Genomic DNA, 15,651 nt, shown 5'->3' on the forward strand with positions numbered 1-15,651 from the left:
TGTTCAGTGAGAAAAAAAAAAGAGAGAAGAAAAGATAAGAGAAAAGGAATTAAAAGGAGATGGGCTTGGAGATCGCTGGAGATAGTTCGCCGGAGTGGAGCTTCTTTGGTAAGGATTTCAAATAATTTTGTTTTTGTTGAGATGTATGGATATGTGTGCATGTTGGTCATTTGTTGAGAGAAAGTTGGATTTTTGAAGAAATGTTGATCAAGAGGATGAAGTGGTGCTTATTAGATGATTTTGTTTGGAAAAAAAAATCTTTGTATTTAAAATGGATCTTGCTTAGAATTGTGGAGAACTTCTCGGTTTTACTGACTGTAGCACTCGGGATTAGAATTTGTTTTGATTAATTAAGTGGATGATGATGATGATGATTAAGATGGTGATTATAATCGGTGGAGATCAAGTGGTTGAGCTTAGCCAAATTGATTGAGTTGGGCTTGATCAAATCAAGTAAAGTAGGCTTGATTTGAATTAGTCAAGTTCATTCAATTGGATTTGAGTTGGGTTTGAATAGCCAAGTTGAAGTAGGTTGGGTTCATTTGGGTTTGAATGAGAGGAAAGAATTGGTTTGGTGCAACCAATTGAGGATTGATTTGGTTTGGACTAAATGTGTAATTGAGTTGGGTTGAATTTAAGTTAAATTAGTTGAAATTGATTTGAGCTTGATTCATATTTTGGGCTAATGACTTTGGGGTGAACCAATTCAAGGAAAATTGGGTTCAGTTGAACCAAGCTGGTTCAAAAGATTTTGTATAACAATTGGAATTTGTTAAATGATGGTTGGTTAAATTGAGCTTGGTTCAGTGAAATTGAGGTTGGTTTAAGTTGGCTGAGAAGGGTTTAGGTCAAATTGAGTTGGTTTAAGTGCAAGTGGAGACTAGTTTGATTATGCAAGGTCGAGTTTGAACCAATTGGAGTGATTTGGCATAATTAGAGAGTCAGTTATTGATTTCTTATATTTTTTCTTTTGGGTTCAGTTATGTCTTTAGTTTTCGTATTTATTTATTTTATTCCATTCTCCTGTTAGGTGTTGTTCAGGCTTGGGAGGGAGTTTTAGGTCTAGCAAAAAACCGAAGGGAGACTAGGTGAGTTTATAGTGGCTATTATTTTGAATAATTGGTTAATTGTTACTATTTTGAAATAATTATTTAATAGCTAGCATTTTGGAAATAATTGTTTAATTATTTCATTTTATTATGTTTAATTATCTATAATGTTAAAGGATACTTATATTTATTTACCGTTGTTGTGCCATGACAATCATATTGATACATCTGATTTTGTATAAATATATGTATATATGCTTTAATTATTCATTTTAGGTATTTATTTTAATGGTTATGTGTACCTTGACTTTGAGATGATTTATGAAACCATGTGTGCATATTAAAATGATTTTGCCGTCAATGCTTGTGGAATTGGTTTACATTCATGGTATAGGAATGGTATCATGGATCTAGACTTTACAGGTATTATGCATATATTGTACTGTGGATCTTTCACAGATTTTGATGGTGACTACAGACTTTAATCCGATAGGGTCTCATGGTTCGGTCTGATGGGAGGTGGCTTGGTCAACTTTGAGTTTACCCCTAGTCAAGAGGTGCGTAGAGTCATTGACAGGGTTTAGTTCTGTTGAGAAACCCAGGGTCACAACAGGGGATCTCAATGCCCAACGTCAAGGTTATGAAGACCTTGATGGCTCTCAACCTAGTCACTACGACGGCTAAGTCGTAGAGTGTTTTTAGGCCAATGATTTGAGATTTGTTTTACTTTTCATGTTATTTTGGATTGTGATGAGGGGGCGAGCCCAACTGTCTCTCTTAGGAGGGTAGTCTCTCACAAAAATTTATATTTCCTTGGAAGATTAATTTGATGATGATTCATGATGAATTTATGTTTTAAAAACTCTTAAAGTTATATTTTGCCAAAATTCTGGTATTTGGGAAAGTTTGGAAATTATTTGAGAAATTAATGTTTATATACTTTATATACGTTATATTTAATTATTTAAAATTATTGAGCCACTATCGACCAACTAAAATGTGTTATAGTTGCAGGAGCAGGACACTACTAGATTGCCTGTGCGAGTAAAGGACTGGTCATGGTTAAGTTCAGGGTTACAGTGGGTCTCTTTTATTTATATTGTTGGTGTCGTGATTTTTGTAGCGGTTGCACCCGCATGTTGGAGTAATTATGTGCTTGTATTCATGTATTTGAATTTGTAGTTGGTGTAAACAGTCATGTTTGTAAATCCGATTTTGCTTTAAAAGGGCTGTCAGTTTTCTAGTTAAAATGGATTTTTAACTGATTCGTGCCATATTTGCCTAGGTAGAAGAGGTGTGTGTGATAATTATGAATGAATGCATTAAGAATTAAATGTGGAACCATGAATATCCCTTTCGTTACATTAACATTGTATAACTATGAATCCTATATATAGGGGTTCCTATATGTGTTTAATATAGAAGTGTGTTAAATATTATAACTCTTCTCCTCACTATTATTCCTCATTCATTTGCTTTAGGTAATCTGGGTATATATTTTACTTCCATTTATTTATTTCTATTGCTAATTTATATATCACAAATTCTTTACTTTTTAACACGTTATTAGCACGAATTTGCTTTTGATATATATATATATATATATATATATATATATATATATATATATATTATTTTGATTTACTTGATACATACTTTAGCTTTATATTGACTAATATTAGATTTATTATTTGTCGTTTCCATTATTTCAGTATTTTATTTTAATTATCTATTAAATTATTGCTATATTGTTTTTTTTTTTTTAAGAATTTGATATCATGGAGAATACCGCAAGAAGAGAATTTGAGATTCTTAACATCTCTGGGAGCAATAATATATCGTGAAACCTCGATGTTAAGCTCAATCTAAATGCCAGAAACCTGGGAAAACAATTGAGGCAGGTAATAATGAGCCCATTGATAATAAATCAAAAGCATTGATATTCATACGGCATCATCTTGATGATGGCCTGAAAAATGAATAATTGACTATTGAGGATCCACAAGAATTGTGGTTTTCCCTAAAAGAGAGATTTGAACATCTAAAAATGGTTTATTTGCCAAAAGCACATAATGATTGGGTAAATGTCAGATTTCAAGATTTTAAAAGCGTGCAAGAATATAATTTCAAGCTATTTAAAATAGTTTTGGTGTTACGTCTCTGTGGAGAAACGGTGACAGAAAATATAATGCTTGAAAAAACATTAACAACATTTCATGCTCGAGATGTTATATTACAACAACAATACAGAGAAAATAATTTTACTAAATTCTCTTAATTGATTTCTTATCTCCTTGTTGCGGAACAAAATAATGAATTGTTAATGCTAAATCATCAAACCCGACCATCCGAAAAATGCCTTGGCCTGAAACCAATTATGAGCAAGGAAAATGGCATCGTCGTAATGACTGTTATAAGGATCGAGGTGGAAGAAAATATCGTAGTGGTGGTACCAGACGTGGTTGTGCTGGGGGGCTGAAATTATTTCGGACCACACGATAGTAAAATAAATGTGCATCAACAAAAACAACAAAACAACAATGATGGATTAAATAAGAAAAGGAGATACATGTCACAGTTGTGGACTGGAGGGTTCATTGGTCTAAAATTTGTAGAACCCCCAAGCATTTTGTCCAATATTCACTTGAAGACAAAAAGGGTAAAGGTGTTGAGACAAATTTGCAAACAACTCTATAGAAACTTTGTTGATCATATAATTCAGAATACACATTTAGATGTGTCAGACTTTCTCATATATTAGATTTATAATATATGTAGTATGTTTTTATTTTTATTCAATATGTTATACTTATTATTAAAGTTATATTCTTTTGTTATACTTTTTATATAAATAAAATATGACTGATGATGAATGCATTGTTGACTGTGGAGCGATGCACACTGTATTACAAAAGCAAATATGTTTTACATCCTTATTATTGAAAAGGCTTTTATAGCCATAATAGCTGGGTCATCAGACCTGATTGAAGGTTCTAAGAGAGTAGCACTGGTGTTGCCAAATGGGATACCTTTGTAGATTAAAAATGCTCTATATTCTCTAAAATCCAAAAAAAAAACATTTTAAGTTTTAAAGATATACATCTCAATAGATATCATTTAGAGATGGTTGATAAGGATGGAAAAGAATATCTTTATATTACTCAAGATGTTTTATGCTAAAAATGTGTACTTGACAGCTTTCATTGTATATCTTCAGGATTATATTTTACACATATTAAAGTGATGGAATCACATATGGTCTTAACTAGGAAGATTAATTATCCAGAAATATTTAAACTATGGCATGACAAACTTGGGCATTCGGGTGCTATTATGACGTGTCGGATTGTTCCTAGTGCCCATGGACACCCATTGAAGGATTATAAAATCCTTGCAAATAATGAATATGCATGTTCAACATGCTCAATGGGAAAGCTGATAACTAGACCTTCTAAATGTAAGGTGATTGGTAAATCTTCTAAAATTTTTTAAAAAATATAAGGAGATATATGTGGACCAATACATCTATTATGCAGACCATTTAGGTGTTTATGGTTTTAATCTATGCATTGACTAGGTGGCCCCATGTTTCACTTCTGTCTACATGAAATGTAGCTTTTGTAAGGTTATTGGCACAAATTATCAGGCTTAAAGCACGATTTCGAGATTATCCTATAAAGATAGTTCGTCTTAATAATACTGTTGAATTTACATCAAAATCATTTTATGATTATTGTTTGGCAGTTGGAATACAAGTTGAGCATCCAGTAGCTTATGTACATATTCAAAATGGGTTAGCTGAGTCATTAATTAAAAGACTCCAAATAATTGCTCGTCCAATGTGATTAAGAACAAAATTGCCTACAAGTGGGTGGGGTCATGTTATTTTGCATGCTGCAGCTGTAATGCGGATCCGACTTACTGCATGTAACTCATATTTAGCACAACAACTTGTTGTTGGTAAAGAGCCTGATATTTCACAAATAAGAATATTTGGTTGTGCAATATATGGCCAATAGCAACACCAAATTGTACCAAAATAGGTCCATAATACAGACTTGGTATATATGCTGGTTATGACTCTCCCTATATTATACGATATTTAGAGCCATTAACGGGAGATGTATTTACAACAAGATTTGTAGATTGTCATTTTGATGAATCATTCTTTCCTTCATTAGGGGGATATGGTTCTTCAAAATGAGCGAAAAGAAATTGATTGGAATGCATCCCAATTATATACATATGATCCTCGTGCGAAAGAATGTGAACTTGAAGTTCTAAAGATCATTAAATTACAGAATATTGCAAATGAAATACCTGATGTATTTACAAATGCAAAAAGGGTAACCAAGTCATATATACCAACTGTTAATGCTCCTGTAAGAATTGAGATACCTATTACCCCATTAAAAGAAAAATAAATAGAAAACAAACCCTCAGAAAAAGGAAGCAAAAAAAATAAAGCTCTTGAAGAGGGGGATCTCCCATGTGAAAAAAGAGAGGAAAATATTAAACCCTCAGAGTATGTCAATGAAAAAGAATTAATGAGGAAAGATATTTCTGAAAATATTGAAAACTCAATTTGTTATGTTGATGATGGTAAAATAATAAATCGGTGTGAGACCGATATAAATGATATATTTATCTATAATGTAGCTACAGACATACAAATAGATACTGATAATGATCCAAAGCCATGATCTATTGATGAATATCGACAAAGAAAGGATTTGCCAAAATAGAAAAAAACTATCCAGGCCGAGCTAAATTCTCTTTCAAAACGTGAGGTGTTTGGGCTGGCAGTGCCAACACCTGAAAGAATAAAACCACTTAGTTATAAATGGGTATTTGTGAGAAAATAAAATGAAAACAATAAAATTATAAGATATAAAGCAAGACTGGTTGCTCAAGGATTTTCTCAAATGCATGGTGTTGACTATGAGGAGACATATTCTTCTGTAATGGATGGAACCACTTTTTGATTTCTGATTCCCATGGAAGCAAGTAATAAATTAGATGTGCAGTTGATGGATGTTGTCACAGCATATCTATACGGATGACTTGAAAAAGGCAATATATATGAAAATCCCTGAGGGATACAAAATGCTAGATGCTTCAAAGCAGTGACATTTGCACTCTATTAAATTACAGAGATCTCTTTATGTGTTAAACAATATGGATGGATGTGGTATAACCGTCTAAGTGATTATTTGATAAAAGAAGGGTACAAAATGATAATATATGCCCTTGTTTATTTATTAAAAGTTCTACTAATAGATTTGTTATGATAGGAGTATATGTGGATAATTTAAATCTTATAGATACTCCTCATGAAATTGTAATTACAGCATCATATTTAAGGAAGGAGTTTGAAATGAAGGATTTGGGAAAGACAAGATTTTATCTTGGTATACAAATTGAGCACTTACCTACTGTAATATTTATTCACCAGTCAGCTTACACGGTAAATATGCTGAAGAGATTTAATATTGATAAAACCTAGCCATTAAGTACTTCAATGGTTGTCTGGACATTTGATGTTCAGAGAGATCCATTTCGTCCACCTAGTAAAGGAGAGTAAATTCTTGGCCTAGAAACTCCGTATCTAAGTGCAATAGGTGCATTAATGTATCTTGCAAATAATATCAGACAAGATATAGCTTTTGCAATACATCTCCTAACAAAATATAGTTCTACAATCTACACCGATACAAAGACATTGGAAAGGTGTTAAAGATGTGCTACGTTATTTACAAGGAACCGCAGATATAAGTTTGTTTTATCCCCAAGAGTCTTTATCTAATCTCACAGGTTTTGCAAATGCCGAATTCTTGTATGATCCTCATAAAGGACGGTCTCAAACTATATATATATATATATATAATGGTACAACTATTTCATGGCGTTCTACAAAACAAACTCTTGCAGTTATGTCATCAAATCATGCTGAAATCCTAGCTTTCCATGAAGCTAGTCTGCAATGCAGTGGTTGCGATCTATGATTGGACATATACAGTCAATGCAAATTGCCATCAATTACGACAAATGCCACAATAATTTATGAAGACAACAGTGCTTGTATTTCTCATATACAAGGATGCTACATTAAAGGAGATAGAACAAAGAATATATCACAAAAATTTTTCTACACTCATGATTTCCAAAAAGAAGGCGCCATAAAAATCCAAAAGATTCAATATAATGATAATCAAGCTGATTATTCACAAAATCACTTCCAAAATGTATTAATTAGAATCTTGTGCACAAAATTGGGATGAGAAGACTCATAAACATCATAGCTGAAACATGTTGACAGTAATTTTTATGAGGTGAAGGCTATACTCTTAATTTCTTCGCCACAGTTTTTATCCCATAGGGTTTTTCTAGGGCAAGGTTTTTAAAAAGGCAGCAATTACTCCATATTCTAAGGACCATGTACTCTTTTTCCTTCACTAGGTTTTTATCCATTGGGTTTTTTCTAGTAAGATTTTAACATGGTATATCCTTTGGTTATATGCATCCAAGGGGGAGTGTTATGAATGGATGCGTTAAAAATTAAATGTGGATGTGTTTCTCCACCATTGATATCCCTTTTGTTACATTAACATTGTATAACCATGAGTTCTATATATAAGGGTTCCGATATGTGTTTGATATAGAAGTGTGCTTAATATTATTACTCTTCTTCTCATTATATTATTCCTCATTTATTTGTTTTAGGTAATTTGGGTATATATTTTACTTTCATTTATTTATTTTTATTGCTAATTTATATGCCACAAATTCTTTACTTTTTAACACTTATATATTAATTGATCACTGTATTGAATTTTTTTTAAAAAAAAAAGAAAATCAAAACAATGAGAAAGTCAAAATAAATACCATGTGATATTTTGAAAATTTATTGGCAAAAATAATAAAAAATAGAAAAAAAAAATTTATCTATTTTCAATATTTTTTTTTAAGAAAGTGGTAAAGTGACGTTGCAAAACTGGTTAAATCCCACATTGTTTAATTGATGGGAAGTCCATGTGTATATACGTGAGGGGTCAGTCTAGTCTTTTGAGGTTGTTGGTCCTTTGTTATATGCATCATAGTGAGAAGTCAAAATAAATACCATATGATATTTTGAAAATATACTGACAAAAATAATATAAAATAAACAATTGATATATTATTAATATTGTTTTTTAAGGAAGGGGCAAAACAATGTTGCAAAATCGGTTTAGTCTCACATCGTCTAATTGATGGGGAGTCCATGTGCATATATGTGATGGTCAGACAAGTCTTATAGGGTTGTTGGTCCTCTACTGTATCCATCATAATGAGAGAAAGTCAAAATAAATATCATGTGATATTTTAAAAATATACCAATAAAAATAATACAAAATAGAAAAAAAAAACAATTAATCTATTGTTAATATTTTTTCAAAAAACGGGGCAAAGCAATGCTACAAACAAGGTTTAGTCCCACATTGTCTAATTGATGGGGACCATGTGTATATATGTGAAGATCAGACCTGGTTTATGGGGTTGTTGGTCCTTTACTATATGTATTATAATGAGAAAGTCAAAATAAATCATAGTTATCAAACCCGGACCGGCCCGGCGGTCGGACCGGTTGACCCGGTGACCCGGTGCTTCAACCGGTCCGGGTCTTTAATTAGACCCGGTTATGCAATCAACCCGCTCGACCCGCGATTGACCCGCTTTGACCCGGTGGTTAGACCCGGTTGACCCAATGGTCGGACCGATTGACCGTGACGGTCGAACCGATTGACCCTGTGATCGGACTCAATTGACCCGGTTTTGATTTGTAATTTCAATTTTTGAACTTTGGTTATATATTGGATTGAGTTTGGTTTGATACTTTGATGATAAATTTAAAACTTTTATCGTGAATTAGTATTGTTATGTATTGATATTATGTGAAGTTTGAGCTTTTTTCCTCTTTTCTACTACTTCCAAATCAAAGATTAGCAATTGTTTTGTATTTTTTTCCATCAAATTATTTATTTGATAACTAATAATTCATGGATATTATTATGATATATCATTATATAATTAAAACTAATTTATAATTTTAAAATTAATATTTTAAAATATTTTTATTAACCCAGTATTAACCCAAATGACCCGACGGTTGAACCAATTGACCCATGACCCAGAGCCTTGACCGGGTCAATGCCCGGGCCGGGTCTGATAACTATGAAATAAATACCATGTGATATTTTGAAAATATACCAGTACAATATGGCATATTTTCACATATTCACATAATTATGGCATAATGGTTGCTTGAGTCCTTATTTTACACTAGAAAATTATGCTATAATGGGGGTGTTATGACATAAAAAAAATATTTCACTAGTAGTGAAATATTTCTCAGTGTAAAAAATCTCTCTTCTTTCTCGATCCAACCACCGGCCACAGGTCCACCACTGGCCTGACCATCGTCAGGCCTGCCTTTGGTGACCAACTGGCAGTTCGGTAGGCGTCCGACGACTGACCACTATCCGGCTGACCTCTAATAACCCACCAGCGGTCTGGCCGGTCTTCGGTGACCGACTACTGGTCCACCGGTGGTCCAGTCGTAGTCTAACCGATCTCCGTAATTTTTTTTTTGTTTTGCTAACCAAGCACTCATTTTATAAAAATAAAATATGTCACAATTTCTATAATAATCACTTATACTTCCTACATAATAAAATTATCCCATATTTTTTTATTTTGTAACCAACCAGGCCCTTGCGCTTCTATTTTTAATTTTTATTTTTAAAAGGGGTCAAAGCCCAAGGGAGAGCAATACTTTGGGCTGATTAGACCCGGCCCAAACCCGGCCCGTTGACAGCTCATCAAAACACAACGCAACCTCCACGTGCCCCTGCGGAAGTCCTACTGTTTCTCTTCTTTAAAAAGTTCTCAAAAGAGAACTTCTTAAATCCCAGCGTTCAGCGGCAGAGAAGAGCTCTCTCTCTCTCTCTCTCTCTCTCTCTCTCTCTCAAGCTCCATCTCGGAGAAGCCTCACATCAGATCGGCCATGAGCCTCTTCGGTCTTGGCAGGTTCGATTCCTTTCCCTTCTCTTACCTCTTGATCCATCTGATGATTGGTATTTTGAGTTCTACTTTGATTTCTCTGTAGTTTTATGCGGTTTTTTCTGTGATGCGATCCAGGTTTTGGTTTCGTTTGATGATCATAGCCGTCTCTGTGGTTTGTGCTTGTTTTGATTCTGTTCTTGACCCTTGAAATTGGAAGTTTAATTCGTTTGATTTGAGGAATGAGAGAAATCTGATTAGAATTTTGTGATTTGATTTATTCATTAGCAGAAATAGGAAAACATTAATAAGCTTCTGTTATTCGGGTTTTTTTTTGGTATTTGTTTTGATGATTGTTGCTAGATTCTTGCCTTTTTTTAGCAAATTAGGCAACAGAGTGGGCTATCTTTGGGATTCTTTCTTCAATTTTCCTGCATTCATGTTTATTTGTTACCTTTCTAGCATTGTTATTGGTTGGAGTTGCATATCTTTCAGTGGAAATGTTTAGCTGATGCTACAGGATAGTCTATTGAAATCTCAGTCTTGTGGATTGAATATAAACTAGAGAGATCACAGTTGTGGTTCTAGATGCATGACACTCTCCTGCTATGATATGTCACTATGTTTTTTGTTATATCTGTTCCGACAAGGATTGTTCTCATAGCGGTTTGTTCCGTTACCAGGAACCAACGGACATTTCGCCCAAAAAAGAGTGCACCATCTGGTAGTAAGGTACAAAATTGCATTTTGTCATTCTTGCATGTTTTGTACATCGTCGTCAATACATGAATATCAATCCTTTACATCGTATAATTAATTCTTGCTTTTTAATTTTGTGCAAAAAGTTCTTCCATTTTGACAAAATCACATGTTTAATAATTCTGTGGTAAATGAATGCATTCAATGATAATATCATGACCATATACTCTTTGCTGCACAATAGTAGAACTTGAGAATGAAAGTTACTTATTATGTTTTTTAAAGTGTCTTTCTATGCGCCCGCAGCCCAACTTAGTTAAACAACAAAGCTGCCATTTTTTCCATTGTACTTGGTAGTACAAAGTTGGCTTGAGAGTTTGGATACCTACATCACTAATATTCATCTGTGAGGACAACATTAATTTTATTTTGGATTTTATTATTCTGTTTTGGCTACATGGTCTACTTTCACCCTCAGAATGCTTTCAGTGCACGGAAGAGGTAGAAGAACTCAAGTTTGATACTTGAGAATTTATCATGAAGATGTTGAAAGAACTTTCAGACGTCTGGTCCATTGCTTTATTTCCTCTACACTATACAGTTTACATGCTTTTTCATATGCAGGGAGCACAGCTGCGCAGGCACATTGATGCCACTTTGGGCAGTGGAAACCTGAGGGAAGCAGTTAGGCTTCCACCTGGAGAGGACCCCAACGAGTGGCTTGCTGTTAATAGTAATATTCTTCCCCTTGTTTGTCAAGTTTGATGCCATTCATATTCTTTGAACTAAATAATTATCATTACGCATTTTGTGCCTTTTATGGCTTTTGCTTGTGGCATACACAGCAGAGTGACTGAAGTTGGCATCTTCATTTAATTTGCTGTATATCAATCTATCAAATGACCTATTAATACAGATCTGTGAAATCCTAAGGTCTTATGTTTGTTTTGTATCAACTTTCTTGTAGATTTTGAGGAAAGTGATTATTTATTTATTTTGTATTTAAGCTGTGGACTTCTTCAACCAAGTCAATCTGCTCTATGGCACACTCACAGAATTCTGCACACCTGAAAGTTGCCCTACAATGACTGCAGGACCAAGGTAGGAAACTTGTTGAGCTGCAAATTTCATTTGCTTTTAGTAACAACTTTTCTAATGGAAAGAATAATTTCAGATATGAGTATAGGTGGGCTGATGGAGTGCAAATAAAGAAGCCCATTGAAGTTTCTGCACCAAAATATGTTGAATATTTGATGGACTGGATTGAAGCTCAGCTTGATGATGAGTCCATCTTTCCTCAAAGACTTGGTAATGTTTTGAAACTACTAATGTTCACCATCTACATACCTGTCCTTAATTGTACTTCTTCGGCTTCTCTTAACATTTTCTATTAACTGTTGTTTATTTTTCAGGAGCCCCCTTTCCTTCAAATTTCAGAGAGGTTGTGAAGACGATTTTCAAACGTCTATTCCGTGTTTATGCCCATATATATCACTCACATTTTCAGAAGATTGTCAGCCTCAAGGAGGAAGCACACCTCAACACATGCTTCAAGCATTTTATTCTATTTACAAATGTAAGCTTCTACAATGCACAAGTTTTACTTCTATCTATCTGTTTTAGCTGCAATTGTTATTTTCTTGACCCCTTTTCATGTGCTTATAAGGTTGTCTACTTCATGGACTGTGATAAGGATGGGTTTTCAGCTTTCCAAAAAGCCAAAAATTTTCAAACTAAAATTTATTATTAGTTCTACTGTAACAAGGATACACCTTACTTTAAACTAATGTTCTTACCAGATATTTCATTCTTCATCATTTGTGAGAATAAAACCATTTTTATTTGCCGTTTTATTTTTAATCCGTAGGAATCAAAACTGTATGCATTTGACCTTTTATCTTATAGAATCAGGAATTTAAACTGTATACATTTGACCTTTTATCTAATATAATCAGGTATCTAAACTATATACATTTGACCTTTTTTCTATCATACTCAATAATCTAAACTGTATGCATTTGACCTTTTATCATTTATCATCGGAATCACTTGTATATTAATTTAGTATGCATCTCTTATCATCAATCACTCTCATTTTTATTGTCTTCTTCTTCTTCTTCCTTCTTCCCTTTTTCTTTTGTTGCTTTTGGAGAAATGTTATCATCCATCTTTTGGAGCTATTGGTTTCCGAATGTGGATAAATACACCAATAATCTGACTAAATAACACAATCATTTAGAGCTTAAGATATTGAAACATGTGATATGTGCTAAGTTAACTCTTCTACTTGCAATTGTTTCCATTTTTTAGAACCCCACAAATATTTGAGTATAGTTGTGGGTAGCTCATTGTTTAAAATTTCAGGTAATGTAAGCCTGTAGTGCTTCCCAGTCATTTCAATAGGGCTGGCTTTTGCATTGATTGAACTCGTTATGCAATATGGATTGGATTCTTTAATTTGAAACTGCAATGTCAAGGACATGTTTTTTAATCCATGGAGGTGTTAGTGAAGGAATAATTCCTTTTTAGATGCTATTAGAAATTAGAATTACTAGAAAGGTAGCACTTACTTTATGTGGTGGTGTTAAAGAATTACAAAGTTAACGTTTGTATGGAATGAGCTAAAATTGTAATGTCATATAGCATTTCATTGTGGTGTGTGTGTGTGTTTAAATTTTTTATTTTTAAATCACTGATATTCAAATATTGCCCGTGTAGCATGCATTTTAAGGTTCCACATTCAACTTTGATGTCCAAGTTGAAAGTGCTCTTGCCGTCAATGATACTTTTTGACTAAAATAGGCCATACTAAAAGAGGCTATTTGGCTAGTTTATTGACTGTCAGGACACCAGCAACCATTCTGTTCAGAAAACTTAAATATGTTAAAGAATAATGTCCGACAAAAGTCGCTTTACATGGAAAGCATCACCGACAAATGGACAAGAAGGTTTTCTAGATGGTAATTGTCAGGATTCTTTTAAGGTGTTTTGTTGGATTAGTTAAGAGGACCATATTACTCCTTTGCCTTTAGTCAGACTACTAATTGTCAGTGAAATGATGATACTACATCACATTGTACATTTAAGGAATTTCTTACGATACCCACTATTTGTACATTTGCGTAAGCTTTAAGCACTTGTGTTGCCTAGGAATACGACAACCTTGACTGATTTATTATATCAAATCTTTTCATCTGGTCAATTTATTTCATATTTTATGTTTCAATGTATCCTGTTTGCGCATTGATATATTGATGTAGTTCATGCATGCCCTTTACTTTGATTATCCAGTCTTCTTGATGCTAATTATTCAATTTGTTTTACTTGCTTTATTTTATGACCTTAATACAGTTTTGATACTTGAGCCCCTTCGCAGATTATTATAGATCTGTCTTTTCTTTTGTATAATTTTTCACAATTATCTCATATGTAAACTTTAGCCTCTGAAACTGTTTCAGTCTGAGTTTTTTTCCCTGGGATCATGATGTCTATTCATAATTTAACCTTGTCCAGCCTTGTGTCAAAAGAAACATTTATACTAGTTTTGCTGATTCGGACAGCTTCATGTTCGAATTAATTGTACATGGAGAACTGTCCTCATTTTAGTTGCTTTAGTTTGTGGATCAAAATGTTTCACAAAAATTGTGGGTGCCTGATGTATAAGATACCATTGATACTTAAATGGTGCATGATTTTGGATGAGTTTGTACTTAATATGTCATTTTTGTACCTCATATCAAGGGTGTTTTTATGTATCCAATGTCAACCTACTGGTACATTTTTCCCATATTTGGTACATTTTTTTTATCTAAAAGTCAGATTTACTTATGCTGATTAAAATTAGGTTATAGCATTTTTAACCTATATTAGGTTCCTATATTTTTTGGGTGCTCCTATATTTTGCATAATTAGAATGCTATATTTTACTATTTCTGCTAAGCATATTCTGACTAAATACATGCTCTTTTATAGCACCCAATTGAATGCTTGGTGTTACATTAGTTTACTTTCTCTCTGACATTTTCTATTTTACTATGATTGCAGGAGTTTGTCTTGATCGACAAAAAGGAACTTGCTCCGCTTCAGGAGCTCATCGAATCCATTATCGTGCCTTATTAAGCCTTAAACTGTATATTTCCAGTTTAATAGCAGCTATGCTTGCTAATCTGCTGAATATGTACTTTAGTAAAACATGTCTGTGTTTATAGATCCTACAACTAAGCTCTGCAGCAGTATCAGTATGTGTGTCGTGCTTATGCAATATCATGTATTTGTAATCCTTGATACAATAAAATGCTAAGCAGTATTAATAATTATTAACTATGATGCTCTTGTTAGAAGTTTAAGTTTGTGGATACCCTTTGTCCATCAATGCCCGTTTTTTGTTTTTTTTTTCAATAGTAAAGTGAGACTTCATTCAGTCAGGGAGGGCTCCTTTGGGTGGTTGTTGTTGTTGTTAATTGTCAAGAAGAAAAAATAATTTTTTTTTTTAAGTGTTTTCTGGGATAAACAAGCTAAAAGGGTTTGCTTTTGTTTGTGTGTCACTTCAAAATCATTTCTTACTATATTTTTGTGGAAAATGGCCATACTTATTTGTTTTACTACAATTTTTTTGTTTTTAACCCACCGGATGTTGGAATTTTGGTAAATACCTTAGAATTATGTCAAAGTCAAAAAAGGTGTCCATGTTTAGCTGGACTTGTTTTGGTGTTATGTCCAAAAATGAAAGTGAGATTCAGTGAGATTCAGTGAGATTGCAATGAACACTATTATTTGATTGCCACCTCTAACTCATCTTATTTGCTTAACTAGCTGAAAAGGAAAGAGCTTAAAATTTTTATATATTAAATATCTTTACTAATTG

General features: G+C 33.3%; 1 protein-coding gene across 1 annotated transcript; it reads left to right on the forward strand.

The window, feature by feature from the left end:
* Positions 1-9,977: 9,977 nt before the first annotated feature.
* On the forward strand, positions 9,978-15,107 carry LOC120272476 (MOB kinase activator-like 1A). Its single transcript, XM_039279308.1, has 7 exons — positions 9,978-10,115; positions 10,772-10,820; positions 11,412-11,520; positions 11,795-11,888; positions 11,962-12,095; positions 12,200-12,363; positions 14,832-15,107. Exons 1-7 carry the CDS (start codon positions 10,093-10,095, stop codon positions 14,904-14,906), a joined length of 648 nt encoding a protein of 215 aa, XP_039135242.1. The 5' UTR covers positions 9,978-10,092; the 3' UTR covers positions 14,907-15,107.
* Positions 15,108-15,651: the final 544 nt, after the last annotated feature.

Source organism: Dioscorea cayenensis, chromosome 11 (assembly GCF_009730915.1).
Source record: "Dioscorea cayenensis subsp. rotundata cultivar TDr96_F1 chromosome 11, TDr96_F1_v2_PseudoChromosome.rev07_lg8_w22 25.fasta, whole genome shotgun sequence".
NCBI classification, from domain to species: domain Eukaryota; kingdom Viridiplantae; phylum Streptophyta; class Magnoliopsida; order Dioscoreales; family Dioscoreaceae; genus Dioscorea; species Dioscorea cayenensis.

Bases quoted from the DNA above. Each gene is read 5' to 3' on its own strand.
- LOC120272476 (XM_039279308.1), top strand. From the start codon at position 10,093: ATGAGCCTCTTCGGTCTTGGCAG. The intron at 10,821-11,411 runs GTACAAAATTGC...TTTCATATGCAG, and splicing joins GTGCACCATCTGGTAGTAAG to GGAGCACAGCTGCGCAGGCA. The intron at 11,889-11,961 runs GTAGGAAACTTG...GAATAATTTCAG, and splicing joins ACAATGACTGCAGGACCAAG to ATATGAGTATAGGTGGGCTG.